The sequence below is a fragment of the Penicillium coprophilum genome (genome assembly GCF_028826855.1).
Source record: "Penicillium coprophilum strain IBT 35676 chromosome Unknown utg000002l_segment0_segment1, whole genome shotgun sequence".
In the NCBI taxonomy this organism is placed as follows: domain Eukaryota; kingdom Fungi; phylum Ascomycota; class Eurotiomycetes; order Eurotiales; family Aspergillaceae; genus Penicillium; species Penicillium coprophilum.
This window is the reverse complement of record NW_026622722.1, coordinates 406,657-424,034: the sequence shown is the minus strand read 5'-3', so window position 1 is coordinate 424,034 and position 17,378 is coordinate 406,657. Positions and strand designations below refer to the sequence as shown.

General features: G+C 52.1%; 4 protein-coding genes across 4 annotated transcripts; 3 read left to right on the top strand and 1 right to left on the bottom strand.

The window, feature by feature from the left end:
• Window positions 1-737: 737 nt before the first annotated feature.
• On the top strand, window positions 738-3,086 carry N7500_002213 (acetate--CoA ligase; the record flags this gene model as incomplete). Its single annotated transcript, XM_056673359.1, has 6 exons — window positions 738-776; window positions 871-2,115; window positions 2,175-2,435; window positions 2,488-2,617; window positions 2,671-2,945; window positions 3,024-3,086. 6 exons carry the CDS (start codon window positions 738-740, stop codon window positions 3,084-3,086), a joined length of 2,013 nt encoding a protein of 670 aa, XP_056533884.1.
• Window positions 3,087-4,899: 1,813 nt separating this feature from the next.
• Window positions 4,900-11,772, top strand: N7500_002212 (uncharacterized protein; the record flags this gene model as incomplete). Its single annotated transcript, XM_056673358.1, has 6 exons — window positions 4,900-4,999; window positions 5,295-5,408; window positions 5,704-9,491; window positions 9,642-9,875; window positions 9,932-11,593; window positions 11,659-11,772. The coding sequence occupies 6 exons, from the start codon at window positions 4,900-4,902 to the stop codon at window positions 11,770-11,772; spliced, it is 6,012 nt and encodes a 2,003-aa protein (XP_056533883.1).
• Window positions 11,773-13,061: 1,289 nt separating this feature from the next.
• N7500_002211 (putative MFS transporter) lies at window positions 13,062-15,004 on the top strand (the record flags this gene model as incomplete). Its single annotated transcript, XM_056673357.1, has 2 exons — window positions 13,062-14,242; window positions 14,311-15,004. The coding sequence occupies 2 exons, from the start codon at window positions 13,062-13,064 to the stop codon at window positions 15,002-15,004; spliced, it is 1,875 nt and encodes a 624-aa protein (XP_056533882.1).
• A 546-nt stretch (window positions 15,005-15,550) lies between these two features.
• On the bottom strand, window positions 15,551-17,168 carry N7500_002210 (NADH-quinone oxidoreductase subunit NuoF; the record flags this gene model as incomplete). The annotated part of the gene is made up of 3 exons (XM_056673356.1): window positions 15,551-16,708; window positions 16,781-16,852; window positions 16,911-17,168. The coding sequence occupies 3 exons, from the start codon at window positions 17,166-17,168 to the stop codon at window positions 15,551-15,553; spliced, it is 1,488 nt and encodes a 495-aa protein (XP_056533881.1).
• Window positions 17,169-17,378: the final 210 nt, after the last annotated feature.

The following is a 17,378-nucleotide window of genomic DNA, read 5'->3' as shown; positions in this document are numbered from 1 at the left end:
CTCCCCTGGCCCGCGACTATCCCCGGACCTTGGCCCTTGGCTAAGCCAAGAGTATCATCCTCCGCCTATTGGACTCGGACAAAGGGTTCAGTGCGGCACACCTAGGATGTGGCCGGTTGAACTAGCGTTTCTTTCCGACATGAAACGCCCCAATAGGATGACGGGCATGATCTTAGTCAAAATATTCGGAGGGGCAGCTTACCCCGGAGCAACGGAAGGAATGCCAACCCCCGCATGGCCGAATCCAAACTTATATGTTAATACTTGTAATGCGATGGAGGAGTATGTTTGGATTGGATTGTATTGAGATTGTATCTCATAGGCTCTGATTCAAAGGTGGATAAGATGCATATGTTCATACATTCGATGTAGGCTAGATAGAGTGGTATTTGGGGTATTTTATTGTAAGTGCACGGACCACGGGACATGGAAGGGCCAAAGAAATGGAAGTGGCACATCCACCCGGGAAAGCTGGACTACTAATATTGTCGTGAATCCCCTGGATCTTCTCTTCTTTTTTTCTCTCTCTCTCTAATTACTATAACGGGTTGCTCATAACACTTTATAACTTATAATCCTCAAGAGTAAGTTCCCATTATCTGCATTCTACAAAGAGCTCATCCCACCTTGCTCTAATTTTCCTATTCCGGACCTTTCGCAACTCATTTCTGACTCCGATCTCGCACAGAATTTGCCGTACACTCCTGCATTGATCAATCCTATTGGACCCTGGAATCATGTCGGACGGCCCTATTACGCCTCCCAAGCCTGCAGTGGTACGCATCATCTAGCTCTTAACTGGGATCATCAGACCCCGCCTAGCTCTGTTGACCGCAGCACCATGGGCCAAGCTAACAGTTGGTAATGTAGGTGCACGAAGCACACGAGGTCGATACTTTCCACGTCCCCAAGGCATTCCATGACAAGCACCCCACCGGCACCCACATTAAGGATATCGACGAGTACAAGAAGCTTTATGAAGAATCAATCAAGAGCCCCGATACTTTCTGGGCCCGCATGGCCCGCGAACTCCTCACATTCGACAAAGATTTCGAAACCACACACCACGGTTCCTTCGAGAACGGCGACAATGCCTGGTTCGTCGAAGGTCGCTTGAACGCATCTTTTAACTGCGTCGATCGCCATGCCCTGAAGAACCCCGATAAGGTTGCCATTATTTATGAGGCCGATGAGCCCAATGAAGGTCGCAAGATTACCTACGGAGAGCTTATGCGCGAGGTGTCTCGGGTCGCCTGGACTCTCAAAGAGCGTGGTGTCAAGAAGGGTGACACGGTCGGCATCTACCTCCCCATGATTCCCGAGGCCGTGATCGCTTTCCTAGCTTGCTCGCGTATTGGTGCCGTGCACTCCGTTGTCTTTGCTGGCTTCTCCTCCGACTCCCTCCGGGATCGTGTCTTGGACGCCTCCTCCAAGGTCGTTATTACCTCCGACGAGGGAAAGCGCGGTGGCAAGATCATCGGCACTAAGAAGATTGTCGACGAGGCTATGAAGCAGTGCCCCGATGTGCACACCGTGCTGGTGTATAAGCGCACCGGTGCCGAGGTGCCCTGGACCGCTGGCCGTGATATTTGGTGGCACGAGGAGGTCGAGAAGTACCCCAACTACCTCGCCCCTGAGCCGGTCAACTCCGAGGACCCTCTCTTCTTGCTCTACACTTCCGGTTCAACCGGCAAGCCCAAGGGTGTTATGCACACCACTGCGGGCTACTTGCTCGGTGCTGCCATGACTGGAAAGTACGTTTTCGATATCCACGATGATGATCGCTACTTCTGCGGCGGTGATGTCGGTTGGATTACTGGTCACACCTATGTCGTGTACGCCCCTCTATTGCTTGGCTGTGCCACCGTTGTGTTCGAGAGCACACCCGCCTACCCTAACTTCTCCCGCTACTGGGATGTCATTGACAAGCACGACGTCACACAATTCTATGTTGCACCCACCGCCCTGCGTCTGTTGAAGCGCGCTGGAGATGAGCACATTCACCACAAGATGCACAGTCTGCGTATTCTTGGCTCAGTTGGAGAACCTATTGCTGCGGAAGTCTGGAAGTGGTACTTCGAGTCTGTCGGCAAGGAGGAAGCTCACATTTGCGACGTTGGTTTTATCTTCCCTTGAACCTATTGGAATAATCTCTTAACGTTTGAAATCTACAGACATACTGGCAAACCGAGACCGGCTCAAACGTCATCACCCCTCTCGGTGGTATTACCCCCACAAAGCCCGGCAGTGCTTCCCTCCCCTTCTTCGGTATCGAGCCTGCCATTATTGACCCCGTCTCTGGAGAGGAGATTCTTGGCAATGATGTCGAGGGTGTTTTGGCCTTCAAGCAGCCGTGGCCCAGCATGGCCCGCACCGTGTGGGGTGCCCACAAGCGTTATATGGACACTTACTTGAATGTGTACAAGGGTTACTACGTAAGACGCTTCACGGCCTGACTTCATGAGATTGATACTAATCCAGAAACAGTTCACTGGAGATGGTGCCGGCCGTGACCACGACGGCTACTACTGGATCCGCGGTCGTGTGGATGATGTCGTCAACGTTTCTGGACATCGTCTGTCCACCGCCGAGATCGAGGCCGCTCTTATCGAGCATCGTAAGTGCACCCATTTCAAAACTGCCAATTGAGCACGAACTAACTGTAAACAGCTGCTGTTGCCGAGGCTGCTGTCGTTGGTATCGCCGACGAGCTGACCGGCCAGGCTGTCAATGCCTTTGTCTCTCTCAAGGAGAACCATCCTACCACAGAGCAGATCAACAAGGATCTTGCCATGCAAGTTCGCAAGTCCATTGGCCCCTTCGCCGCCCCCAAGGCCGTCTTCGTTGTGGATGACCTCCCCAAGACCCGCAGTGGCAAGATCATGCGCCGTATCCTGCGAAAGATCCTCAGTGGCGAGGAGGACAGCCTTGGTGATACATCAACGGTAAGCACAAAGCTTCTCAATGACACAACTCCCCCAGTCGTATACTACGAACAATTGCTGACAAACCTTCTCTTCCAGCTCTCCGATCCCAGTGTCGTGGACAAGATCATCGAAACCGTCCACGTCGCCCGCCGCAAGTAAAGTGAAGGTCTATGAATTTGATGATAATGACGTTGGAAAGTAAAATTCCTGGCGAGACTCTTGGAAGTAGCACGATGGTCCTCCGCGGATCATACGCCCCTGACTTCGGTCTAGTCGATTCATGGCGGATTTAGACTTGATCGTGCAGGTTGTTTTCTTTTATTTTCTTTATTTTTTTCCGGCCGGTTTCAGAATCACTACTTGTACTTGAGATTCCCTTGGCTCGCTCAGAAGCGATGTGAATAGTATTTTTTTGGCGCTTCATATATTTTTTTATGGACGTTCTTTTGGAGTTGGGTGCATGTTTACCGGGGATCAATCTCGATCCGAAGCATTTGTCTGATGCGTAGCCAAAGTCCAAAAAAAATATCCCGAAAAAGAGAGAGTATGCTATAGCTTAATTTTCCAAATGGTCTTTGCTCTTCATTGAATAAAGTAGCAGACATCACCCTTGTGTCGAATTCTGTGTTTCCCACTTAATGTAGAGCGGTATAAGTCACATCATCGTCCACGCATCCACGCATGTATTGACTATTGTATGTCTATTGGTCTAGTCAAGGCTTCTTTTCTGATATCAAGTATGACCTACCCAATAGTATGAATTTCTTATGTGACTTGCCTCGGACGAACCTGGGTATGCCGTGTATCATTAGTTTATGTCCAATGGGGTGCTACCTACCCACATCGTCCTGACTCTCAGTGGATGGAGTCGACATGGTGTTATGCACATACTATTACACATGTAGTACATAGTACTCGTCGTGTGTTTGTACCGTAAATATCCTCTGCGGTATCTCAACTCGGCTAATGAGTTCAAGCCATAGGGCCGGCTTGCGATTTCTTACCCAGAATACGAATCTCGTAGGAAACAAAAATTCCATTTTGTTTTTCATAGGTGCGGTACAATTTCTTGGTGACTTGTTTCGTATATTAGTAGTCCTTGAGAGGTCTAGAAGACTGCATGTAAAAAAAAATGGCCAATAGAAACGCTGTTTTATAGTATCTGGATGTAGGCATAACCTTGGAAGCCTCCGGCGCGTGGCCGTCCGGCGGTATATGGTCTCGAACTGCATGAGACCAGCTGATATGCGCACGTGGCTATAATTACTCTTGATTTTGAGGTTGACGACTATACAGAGCTATGATACCAACCATAGAATACTCGAATATACTACCGCTTATGGGTTACTAAACATAAACGGGCCCAGAACACTCCATCTACGTTTCTTCTGTGGTAGAAATCAATCACGTCGATATAGACGTGGGAAGTAAGATTTGGGTCGAAATTTTGTAGGCAAAACTCACATCGAGGATATCTTAGAAATGAAGGATAGCAGTGATGACAAACAACAAACAGAACAAATGCTTTTAGAGAGGAGGCTAGGCTACAGAGTAGGCTCAAGTAGATGAGTATACATCAATGGAGGGTGTTTTACTTCCGAATCACTTGTGACTGACCATGCTGGTCAACCAATGAAATATCTTGCCTAGAGCTGCACTGAGCATCAATGAGTCACTTATCACTAAACAGACCGAAGACAAGTCTATTGTCCTTGGTTTGCACCGCATTCATTAGAGACGTCCGATTTAGGCAGCTATCACGTGACGGAGCGTTGTGTCCCGGACCTTACCTAACACAAGTCTCCAGCCCTGAAGCAAACTTATCTCTTCCTTTTCTGTCGCGTCTTCTCCCTCTTTTCTCCATCCCGCGCACTCCTGCTCGCAATTCTTCTTCTATTAATCTGCACTCTCTTGAAACTGCGCGCAATCAACCTATGACTTCGTGAACACCCGACAAACTCCAACCGACATCATGTCTTTCGGATTTGGAGGGTTCGGCCAGAACAACCAAAGCAGCGGCTTTGGCACTGGCACTGGCTCTGCTTTCGGAGCAGGCGCCAACACTGGTGGAGGTAGGTCCTTTCTATTTCTTTCTCCAAATCTCCCATGTCTTTCCACCTATCCCCATGTTTCATCCTGCTCGTGTCCTCGGCTTTTCCCTATCTCGACAACCGGTGCTCCTGATTCCGACCCGCGATGGTGCCACGCGCAAGGCGAAAAAAAAACACCAACATAAGAACCTTCGCCGTGCGATCGAATATCATCTGCGGACAATTTGGATGCATTAGCGACACCACAACAAGATAAGGAATGCAAGGGCTTCTTCGAATCCAAGTCTCTCTGACCGCGATCCCCTCCGTCATCTAGGCTTTGGCTCGACAGCTTCCCCGTTCGGAGGTGCTACTGGCACTTCAGGTGCCTTCGGCGGTGGCGCTTCCAACACATCTACTGGCTTCGGATCTGGTTCCGGCACTGGCGGAGGTACGTGCTCAAACATCTGAGCTCTCTCGATTTTCCCTGGCGAGATCCCCGTCGCATCACACGACCTTGTGGTTCTGACGCTCCTACACCAATTACGCACCCCACTTTGAGTTTGGTCTTCCGTCCTCCCCCTGGAATGACTCTTGTGGGCCCTCCCCTGGAATTGCCACTAAACTGCGATTTGCGCACATTTTGGCCGACAGTGCACCCGAGGACCTTTTTTTGTTCAACTTGCACTTTTTTGATCGCTTCATTGAAGGTTTGAATGTGTTTGCTAACGTTTACTTGTCACTAGGATTCGGAACTACTCCAGCACAGCAACCTAATTCCCTTTTCGGCGGCCAAACTCGCCCTGGTGGATTCGGCACCACCAATACTTCTAACAGCGGATCTCTCTTCGGAGGCACTCAGACTGCTGGCACCACAGGTGGCTTTGGTACTGGTGGAGGATTTGGTTCCACCGGCACCACGGGCGGTTTTGGCGCTAATGCCAGTGCAGCTCCCACGGGTGGAAGCCTTTTCGGTAGTGCTAAGCCTACAGGCTTTGGCTCTTCAGCTACAGGCACTAGCGGATTCGGCACTAGTGGTGGCTTCGGATCTACTGCTGCTTCCACCACAACCCCCAGCACAGGCTTTGGCTCAGGTACTGCCTTCCAAGGAGCTCTACCTACCTGCGAAGGTACTGGCAGCACCCCGTTCACTCCATGGACCGAGAAGGATACCAGCTCAGCCAACACCACGAACCACTATCAAAGCATCTGCTTTATGCAACCCTACAATAAATGGTCTTTCGAGGAGCTGCGCCTAGCGGATTACCAACAAGGTCGCCGCTTCGGCAATGGCAGTGGACAAGCTGGTGGTTTTGGCGCTCCTGCTTTCGGTGGCGCCACTACTGGTGGATTCGGTCAGCAAAACACTACAGCTACTCCTGGTGGCTTTGGCGCTAGCACCACTCCATTCGGAGGGGCTGCCACGAGTGCGCCATCTGGTTTCGGTTCGACCCAGACCGCAGGAGGATTCGGCTCCACTGGTACTAACCCATTGTTCGGCGGAGCAGCCAAACCAGCAACTTCCCTTTTCGGTGGTGGAACTACTCCTGCAGCTTCTTCGGGATCTCTCTTTGGCGGAGCCACACAGACTACCGGTGGCTTTGGAAGCAACACCGGTACAGGAACCGGATCAGCTTTCGGCAACACCGGAGGGTCCATGTTCGGTGCCAACAACCAGCAACAAAACAAGCCTGCATTTGGTGCACCCGCAACAACCGGCGGTAGCGCCTTTGGTGGTTTCGGCAATACTCAAACAACTACTGCCGCCAATCCGTTCGGAGCTTCGACTGCCACAGCCTCGCCCTTTGGTGGCGGTACTCAGCAGCAAACCCCAAGTGCCTTCGGTGGTTTCGGTGGTGCAACCCAACAGAACCAGGCTCAACCCCAAACTAAGTCATTGTTTGGCGGCGGTGGATTTGGCGCGGGCACCCAGCAACAGGGAACTGGCACAGGTTTGCTCGGCGGCGGCGCTGGCACTACTCCAGCCACTGGATCTTCACTCTTCGGAGGAACCCAGCAGCAACCCCAGCAGCAAGGAGGTAGCTCACTCTTCGGTGGTCAAAACCAGCAAGCTGGTACCGGCAGTTCCCTATTTGGCGGTGCACAGAATCAGCAGCAACAAAAGCCGGGTGGTCTCTTTGGATCTACCCCAGCTCCTGCCGCAGGTGGTTTCTCTGGCTTCGGTGCCTCGCAGCCCCAGCCAGCCGCTGGAGGTAGTAGCTTGTTCAACACACAGAACCAACAACAGCAGAAGCCCGGTGGCCTCTTTGGCTCGACTACAGGAACCGGTGGCGGTATGTTCGGCGGTGGTCAAACCACCACAGGCCAGGGCGCCGGCTCTTCGCTCTTCGGTGGTCAAACCCAGCAACCACAGGCCGGTGGCCTAGGCGTTAGTTCTTTCGGCGCCTCTACGCCCGGACAACAGTCTCAGCCTGCCCCTGGTAGCTTCCAGGCGTCCCTCCTTGATGGAAATCCGTATGGAAGCCAGTCCATTTTCTCTGGTCTTCCTGCCCCTGGTGGATCGACTCCTGGTCCCCTTGCTACGCCACTGTCTTCCAGCATAAAGCAAAAGCAGCGAACCCCATTGCCGGTCTACAGGATCACTCCCAACGCTGCCAATCGCCTCATTACCCCTCCCAAGCGAGGATACGGTTTCTCTTACTCTACCTATGGCTCGCCATCTGGCAACACAGGTACCTCATCCGGTCTTGGTAGCAGTTTGTTGGGTGCTGGTGGCGGCAGTAACAGCCTCCGCGCCAGCTTCAATGGCAGCATCGGTCGTACCTTCAGCAAGAGTTACTCTACCAGCAACCTCAGCAAGAGCTTCGATCCAGAGTCGGACAGCATCCTTTCTCCCGGTGCCCTGCAGGCCGGCAGCGCACGTGGTAACAGCAACTTGAAGCGTCTCACTATCAATCGGGGTCTCAGAAATGAAATACTCTCGACCTCCGCTCGCACTTCCCCTGCCCCTCTTCTTACCAATGGAGAAGACGCCACTCAGTCTGCCGACAAGCTGAGGAAGAAGGTCAGCTTTGACGCTACTACTTCCGGTGTTAACGGCGGAGAACTTGTTCGCGTTGAACCTAGGAGTCCCGAGCCGTCCGCTGAGGAGCTTGGCTTCCTTCGATCTGTGCGCAAGAGTGGTAGCCTCAATGGTTTCGATACTGCTAGTACTACCGATCGTTCTGAGGAGTCTGACCGCCGTGACCTCGCTGCTGTCCCCGAACGCGCACCACAAACCACCAACGGTGCTACCGTCAAGCGCCTTACCTTCATCCCCGGGGGTGATCCTAGGCCTGGTGAGTACTGGATGCAACCTTCTCGCGCTGAGCTTAGCCGATTGAACCGCGACCAACTCAAGCAAGTCGTCGACTTCACCGTTGGACGTCAGAACTGTGGATCTGTCACTTTCAATGGCCCTGTTGATCTGACTACCGTTGACCTGGACAACCTTTACACCAATATTGTGGATATTGGTCTTCGCAAGATTACTGTCTACCCCGACGAGTCGGTCAAACCTGCCAGGGGCAAAGGACTGAACGTACCATCTACCCTGCGGATTGAGAACTCCTGGCCTCGTGGTAGAGATAAGAAGAGCAACTCGCCTGTCACTAGCGGTCCTCTGTTCGACAAACACATTGATCGTTTGCAGAAGGTGGGCGATACTGAGTTCGTTAATTACGAGACTGAGACTGGCACCTGGGTTTTCAAGGTGCCTCATTTCACTACATATGGCCTGGACTATGATGAAGAGGAAGGTGAGAGTCTTGACCAGAGCACCATGAGTGCCCAGGGACCTGACCACCCTACCCCCAGGGCTCACTTTGACCACCCCGCGAGTTTCGACCAGTCCACCAATTTCGATCAGTCCACTACCTTCTCCATCGACGAGTCATTCGTCGGTTCTATGATTGGTGTTGAAGATGATACTTTCGATTTTAAGAAACGCAAGCTTGTTCCTGGCTCTTTCGCTAGTCAGGCCATGCCTGTGGAGAACGATTATTTTTCTGAGGGTGAAACCGAGTCTTTTTTAGAGGAAGGCTCCACGGGTTCAACTACTGAGAATGACGATGACGTCGTCACCGAGAGCCAACAGTCTGGCGATTCGGTAGTTGGATCAGATGAGGCAGATGAAATGGATATGGCGGGTGCCTTTCCGACTCCTCATCGCACCGTGGAGCGGGACGACTACCAGAGCACCAATGGTGACCTGGATACCACTTACCCTATCTCAAAACACTTCGGCAGTCCTGCAAAGCCTCAGCTCGATCTTAGTGGCGATTGGGCCGAGCAGCTGCAGCGCACCATTAGCCCTCGCAAGCAAAACCGTGATGCCTTGCGTGAAATGCAGGCAAACGCGTTCATCGATCGCAACCTCGTGGAGGACGAGTCCCCCACAACCATCGCGACAGCCCCTCCCAAGAAAGGTTTCTCGAACAGCATTGATCTTATGAACTCCTTGTTCCAGCAGCCGCGCAAGCAAGTTGCCTCTTCTCCGCTAAAGGCTCCTAAGGCACCCCCAAAGGGCTTTGAGGTTAGAACTCCCTGCTTATGTTCACACTGATTATCATTCCCTTTGTTTTTCCCCCTGTGTCATTGTATCATGTATCTATGAAATTGCACATCACCCATCAGATAGTTCAACAATGATAACCTGAGCTAAAACTTTTTCTCTTCCTTGCAGTGGCCTTACAACAAACAACCCAAGACGTTTGCTGGCGATGCAACACAAATGAGCGAATCCGATGCCGCTTTCCATGACTCTTTCAAGCCCCGCTGGGGTCCTATGGACTCCCTCATCTGCGCGAAAAACGACATGGATACAATCTTAGGGGTCAACCAGACCTGGAAAGAAAGTTTCTCCATTTTCAGCGAAGAGCGTGACATTGCATTAATGACTTACAACCAATCTGGCGAGGTACGTTCAGTGGCTTTGTTGGTTTTTATATGAACTTGAAACTGATGATGATACAGGCCAGGGAAATGCTCGAGGTCCAACGGCTTCAGTCCTCCATCCAGCGCATCGATGGTGCTCCTTTCGTTCGTATGGCTAAGGTCGACCTATCGCAGTTCCCCCTATCACCTTCTACCCGTTCCCAGTCGGAGGAAGAACGCTTGGTGTGGCAGCTTCTCAACATCCTTTTCAATGACGATATCGAGGACGACATCTCGGCAGGTGTACCGGTGCGACTCCGACAGCAATTTGCGCACCGTATCAAGAAGGATCGACTCACACGTCTTTGGGAGGGAATCATCCGTGAAAAGCACTCTCAGAATCTGGATCTGATCCGCTCCCCCGTGGAGCGCGCCGTTCACTTGATTTGTTCGCACCGAGTGGAGGAAGCGTGCAAGATACTGATCGACAGTCAAAATCCGCACCTGGCCACGGTGGTCGCACAGATTGGCCGCGACGCTACCTCGCGGGCTGACATAGCGAACCAGATCGATGTATGGCGTCAGAGCAACATACTCTCGGAGATGAGTGAACCTGTCCGAGCCCTTTACGAACTGGTTGCAGGAAATGCTCTCCGCAGCGAGGGCAAATCGGGTGGTGCGCTTGAAGACCGGGCCTCCACCTTTGGCTTCACCGAGCGGTTTGATCTAGATTGGTTCCAGGCCTTTGGTCTTCGTTTGTGGTATTGCACTGCTGAGGACGAGCCAATTGAGGTGGCTGTTTTCAAGTTCCTTGAGGACTTGGCCACCGGACATGAACCCGCCTTCCCCTACCCGTCGCACCAGGCCAGTACACGTGCTGTTCCACAGCCTGGCTCTGATACCGTTGGGCGTGAATCTTCTCTTTGGGTTCTGCTTAAGGCCTTCTCGGTGATTCAAGGTCAAAGCGCCCAATCCATTGAATTCCCGGCATCTTTCCTTCCCGAATCCGTCTCTGGTGACCGTCTATCCAACCGACTCTCTTTCCAGCTACACCACGTTCTCGCTGCGACAGTCGGGCAAAACCAGGCCATAAAAATCGACCAACATCAAACTGACCAACTCGTCTGGGATTTCGCTTCTGAACTCAGCGCAGGTGGAAAACTTGACCAAGCACTGTTTGTCCTGTTGCACCTCTCCCAAGCCAAAGACCGCAAGCACGCCGTCCAAGAAACTCTCGCCCGGTTCGCCGCTCAACTGCCCGAGCCCTTCGCTGCCGATGGCTCCTCCCACCCAGCATGGCAATATCTCGTCACTGAGCTCCAGCTTCCCGAGCCCTGGATCTGGGTTGCCAAGGCCCTGCATGCTCGCGACATCGGCGACGCTGCCCGTGAGGTCGATTGTCTTATTCGCGGCAAGCACTGGAACGACGCCCACGCCACATTCTGTCGCATCGTCGGCCCAAGCACCATTATCGAGGGCGACTACCGCACCCTCGAAGCTCTGGTCTCTGGCTTCGGTGACGGACCCGAGCGTAAAATGCGCGGCTGGGCTTCTGGCGGTGGCGTTTACGAAGATTTCCTCCGCCTGGTCAACGCCACCAGCGGCCGTCGTGATCCAACTCGCCTGAACCGCCTGGTGGCTGCTCTTGTTGCAATGGGCGATCGCGTCCAGGGATCTAGCTTGGAAGGATTGGAGGAGCGTGTTGCATTTAAGGAGATGAGCCGGGCTGTTGCCGGCTGGATTACACACGAGGATGTTCACGTTAGTTCCCTCCCTTTTCCATCGATATATTGTTTTATTCATTGCTGACTTCCATGTTTTTACAGTGTGTTGAATCCTCCGCTGTTTTGGGCTTGCCCTTGACAGGCGATGCTCGCGTTTTGCAGACCGCAGAGATGAGCCGTCGGTACTACGGCGTCATCATGGCGGGTGGCCATTAAGTTTGAGACAAGGAAATCTTCCAGTTTGCATATGTTCATTGTGGAATTAGCGGGCACTAACTATCCAAAGCCCAAGCACCCTGATTTTTTTCTTTTGTTTTGCTTTCTTTCTTCCCTCTGTGTTTTGTCCCCCAAATGATTTCAAATGGTTCCCATGACATGTATTGTACTCTACCCTATTGCTGAAAACTACTATTTGAACCAATTCATTCTGTCCTTTTCTTTGTCTGGTGTAGACATTGTAGTATTCTAGAGAATATGTAGTTCGCAGTCATACCCTTGTGGTCACTTACGGCTCCGCTCATTGGTTGTAGCCCTAAGTACGAGCAAAATAGAAGCCATCACGAGTTCCATTGGGTTACGCTGTACTCACATATTCGGATCTTTGTCAAGGGTGGCTTGGTTCATGTGCTCATATATTTGATGCTTGATGTTGTCAAATTTCTACGTATATAACATCTTTCGTGTCTATTACGAGTAAACTGCAGTGACCGGGAGTTGGTTCCCAGCAAGGGTTTGGATGGATCATCAGCGAGCATTGTTCCTGCATTACTCTGGGTTTCTTTAATCAATTTCTTGACTAGGGTTGATTGACGTGTCTCGAGTTGTCGCCTAGACTCACGCTCCTGATTACCCAACTCGGATTCGGTATAATGGAAGACTCTATCCCAGGAATCTCACAGGTCATGTCGCATGTTCCTCGCCCGATCACAACATTGCATCATCCCCAAGGTATTTTGCTCGCTGTGTATGCGCTTTGTAGGGGTTAAAAGAGGTAGAGAAGTTGATACAAAGCGTAACTTTCAATGAGCTCGAGCTGAGAGGGTTCAAAGCTAGGGCTGAACGATGGAATCGGGCATTGTCAACAATGTCTAGTTTATTATGGGTCTTTCACCTGAGCTTTCCCCCTTGAGGGCTTGAGTGAAGTAGTTATGAACCTTAGGCCTGTAATGCTGTCTATTATGGAGAATAATTCACCCTCCCGTTTTCCCATCCAATTCTCGCATTCGCATGTAGTTCAAATTCTGAGCATATCTAGCACGGGGCCAACAGACCGTTGGTAGCAAGTAGGTTGTGGCCACCTCTATGGCCTGTAGTGTGGCCCTCGTATGCGATAGAAGTGTTGTGCGAAGTGTCCGGGGTTGTGCAGAGGGAACGTGTTGTCTGGGAAAGAGCTATGTAGATTCCTCTTCTTTCTCATTCTCTATCTCTCTATCCCTCTACCTCTACCATTCTCATATTTCCCTCTCTCATTTGGTATTTATTTTATCAGGCTATACCTTATTCAGATGGAGCTATACCAGGTCGAAGGAACTCGTGAGGGAGGGACTGTGACTGTACATGGTCCCTTTGAGCACGCCCCAGATCACAGTCTAAGAAGAGTCGACAGCGGATATGGCCCTGGCTTGACTGAAGCTCCTGTCGCAGCTCCTGTCTCAGCCCCAGCAAATTCAATCCCCGAGGCCAACAACGTCCATGATCACCCGGAAGCTGCTGCCGAGAACGGCTCAGGCTCGCCAGCCTCCGAAGCACACGCCGAGGCCACAGAAGCAGCACATGACGATTCTCAGCCATCATTCTCGGCATTTAGCAAATACGAAAAGTTATTCATCGTAGTAATGGTGACTCTTGCCTCGTTCTTCTCCCCTCTTTCCGGTCAAATCTACTACCCCGTCATGCCGATATTGGTACGAAACTACCACCTCACCCCGGAGTTGATCAACCTCACAGTCACAACATATATGATCTTCCAAGGCCTCGCTCCGAGCTTCATGGGCACCTTCGCCGACACAGGGGGCAGACGTCCAGCGTATATCATTGCCTTCGCAGTCTATACCGCTGCAAATATCGGGCTAGCATTGCAGAACAGTTTCGCGGCGCTAATTGTCCTCCGCTGTCTCCAGAGCGCCGGGAGCAGCGGCACTGTGGCCTTTGGATATGGCGTTATCGCAGATATTGCAACAACAGCAGAGCGTGGGAAGTATATCGGGCCTATGGCAGCAGGTGTTATGGTTGCGCCTGCGCTAGGCCCTGTCATCGGTGGTCTTTTGGCCAAATTTCTTGGCTGGCGCAGTGTCTTCTGGTTTCTAGTCATTGTAAGTGGAGGATATCTAGTGTTCTACGTGCTTGTTATGCCAGAAACGGCGCGCAAGATTGTTGGTAATGGTCACGCAGCACCAACTGAGTGGTGGCGCAGGTCGATCATCCAATGGTGGTCGAAGAGACAGGCACAGTCTGACGAGGAAGGAAACACTGGCGCAAAAGGATTCCAGCAGTCCCCGAATACCGAGAGGCTTAGTTTTCCGAACCCTCTCGAGTCCTTACTCATCCTGCTGGAGTGGGATGCCTTGATCATCATCTCATACGTCAGTATTGTGATGTTCTCGAATATAGCCCTGCTCACAAGCACTCCCAATCTCTTTGGTCCCCTGTACGGATTCAACGAGCTTCAGATTGGACTGTGTTTCTTGTAAGTTCCTGTTTTTCCCTTCTTTATCTCTCTGGCTCAGGATTATATTGACCAACACAACTCCTCAGGCCCCTCGGAGTAAGCTCTTGCCTCGGCGCAGTCCTATATGGAAAAGTCATTGACTATAACTACGAGCGAACAGCTCAAAATCTGGGATTCCCAGTGGACCGGAAGAAAGGGGACGACTTGCGCAGTTTCCCGATCGAGCGCGCTCGCCTGCAAACAGTCTTCCCAGTAATGGCCATCGGCGTTGCAGCATTCATCCCATACGGCTGGATCCTGCAGCAAAGAGTACACTTAGCTGCCCCGCTAGTGCTACAGTTTATCATAGGCTTCTGTTTCGTTGCATCCCTTAACTGTCTCAACACACTTCTTGTCGACCTGTTCCCAGATAAGCCTGCCACAGCTGCGTCGGCATGCAATCTTGTTCGCTGTTGCATTGGTGCCGTGGGGGCTGCTGTCATTAGCCAAATGCTGGGTGGCATGGGATGGGGATGGTGTTTTGTCTTCCTTGGTTTGGTTATGGCTGTTGGGATGGGGTTGCTATGGGTTGAGAATGCGTGCGGGATGGGCTGGAGAGAGAAGAGATTTCTCAAGATCGAACGGAAGAAAATGCAGAAAGAGGCGAGAGCTGCTGAGATTCAGATCGAGGGAAAGGCCGATGGGGGAGGGCAGAAGGATATTCACGTTCGAGAATTAGTTGCTGGTGCTGGTGCTGGTGCTGATATCACTGGAGGAACTGATACTCGCTCAAACCAGTGAAGCGAAAGTCAGGAGATCATCGCTCTGGGAATCTAGGGCAGTTGACATTGTTTTTGTCTGTTACCTGTGTCTAGAATTCTTCGCTTTGTGGATACAAGAATAGTCGACCGCCTTGCGGCTTGTGATGTCTGTGAGTAGTCTTTTTCTTACATATCTTCTCTCGCTTATCTGTTTTCCAGCAAAAGCATAGACTATGCAGACAACTTCTTGTGAATGTCATAGAATGGAGAAAATGGGAATATGCTACTTGGGCACGAATGAAGACATCAAATGCATCAAATTTGCTACCGACTGTACAATAAAGGGAAACCTAGGCGCGATAGATGAACACGAGGGGATCGAGCAGAGTAAAGAAAAGAGAAACGCCACCCTCCCTAGCCGGACCAGGCAAGCAAGAAACAAGAAAAGACATTACCGGCTAGGGAGAGGGAGATATAAGAGAGGTCTAGATGTGATAATCATCCCTGACCCGTTCCTGCTTCTTTTTGAGGGGACAACAAAGGAAGAAAAGGGTTGTAAATGGATAAGGAAAGGTGTGAGGTGCGTTTACATGCCAGGGGAGATCAGCTTGCCCTCAGCACGGCTGTTAGGGTGCCAGCCACCGGCGAAGGGGGCAGCGCCAAGCTCCTTCTCGTACTGGCGGATACGGGCCTCCAGCTCGGGACGGAAGTGGCGGATCAGACCCTGGATGGGCCAAGCGAAGGCCTCACCCAAAGCACAGATGGTGTGGCCCTCGACCTGCTTGGTAAGCTCCTGGAGCATGTCGATTTCGCGCTCGCGGGCATTGCCGGTCTCAAGACGCTGCATCATCTGCATGGTCCACTTGGAACCTTCACGGCAGGGAGTGCACTGGCCGCAGGACTCGTGCTTGTAGAAGGTAGACAGGCGGGAAATGGCGCGGACGATGTCTGTGGACTTGTCCATGACGATGACGGCAGCTGTACCCAGGCCGGTCTGGGAGTCCTTGAGGGCGTCGAAATCCATGAGCTGGTTGTCGGCCACGGACTTGGGGATGACGGGAGTAGACGAGCCACCGGGAATGACGGCGAGCAAGTTGTCCCAACCACCGCGGACACCTCCACAGTGCTTCTCGATCAGCTCGCGCAGCGAGATGGACATTTCCTCCTCTACTGTGACGGGGTTGTTGACGTGACCGGAGATACAGAAAAGCTTAGTACCAGCGTTACGCTCACGGCCGAAGGAAGAGAACCAGCTGGCACCACGGCGCATGATGGTCGGTGTCACAGCAACGGTCTCGACGTTGGTGACTGTGCTAGGGCAACCGAACAGACCGACAGCGGCGGGGAAGGGGGGCTTAAGACGGGGCTTGCCAGCCTTACCCTCAATGGACTCAATGAGCGAGGTCTCCTCACCACAAATGTAGGCGCCCATTCCTCGGTGAATGTACACGTCGAAGTCGTATCCGGAACCACAAGCGTTCTTGCCGATCAGGCCAGCCTCGTAAGCCTCGTTGATAGCCCGCTGAAGAACAGTAGCTTCATGGTAGAACTCGCCACGGATGTAAATGTAGGCGGCATTGGCGTTCATGGCACGACCAACCACCAAGCAACCCTCGATCAGCTTCTGGGGGTCCTTGCGCATGATCTCTCGGTCCTTGCAAGTACCAGGCTCACCCTCATCTGCATTGACAACCAGATAACGGGGGCGGGGGTCCTTGTCCCAATCCTTGAAGTTCATGAACGACTATCGAGTAGCGGGTCAGCCCGGGTATCCCAAAACACTCGCGTTCGTCGTAATTGCATGTAGGCCACTTACGTATTTCAATCCTGAGGGGAAACCAGCACCACCACGGCCACGGAGGCCAGATGCCTTGATCTCTGAGATGAGCTATTCATGGCATTAGCAATTGGTAATTTCCCAGCCCGTCAATTGTGCGACAACCCACCCAATCATCACCCTTCAAGATCATATCCTTGGTCCGGTACCAGTCACCATATTTCATTGATGACTTCAAATCCGCTCCATGGTGTGAGTAAAGGTTGGTGAAGATCCGATCTTGGTCCTTAAGTCCGCCATAGTGCTTCACGGGAGGCGCCTCCGACACAGATGCGAAGGAGCGGGCGGCCGCCCCCTGGGCGCGGAGGGAGCGGGTCGAGAGGTGGGAGAGGGAGGAGGTGGAGGGAGCCGCCGCTCTGGATATCATGATGACGGCGGGGGTGACAATGCGTGGTGAGGGTCAAAGGGTCGTGGAGATGGAGGGAAGGGAGTCGTGGAGCTCACGGCAATTCCTGCGCTTGCTGAATGATCCGCCTTTGGGCGCAATATGATTGGGTGGTAGCTCTGCACGTGACTAGGCCGCTGAGTCAGTTTTCCTATTTGGCCATGACGACCTCAAGTATGATCTGTCACGTGA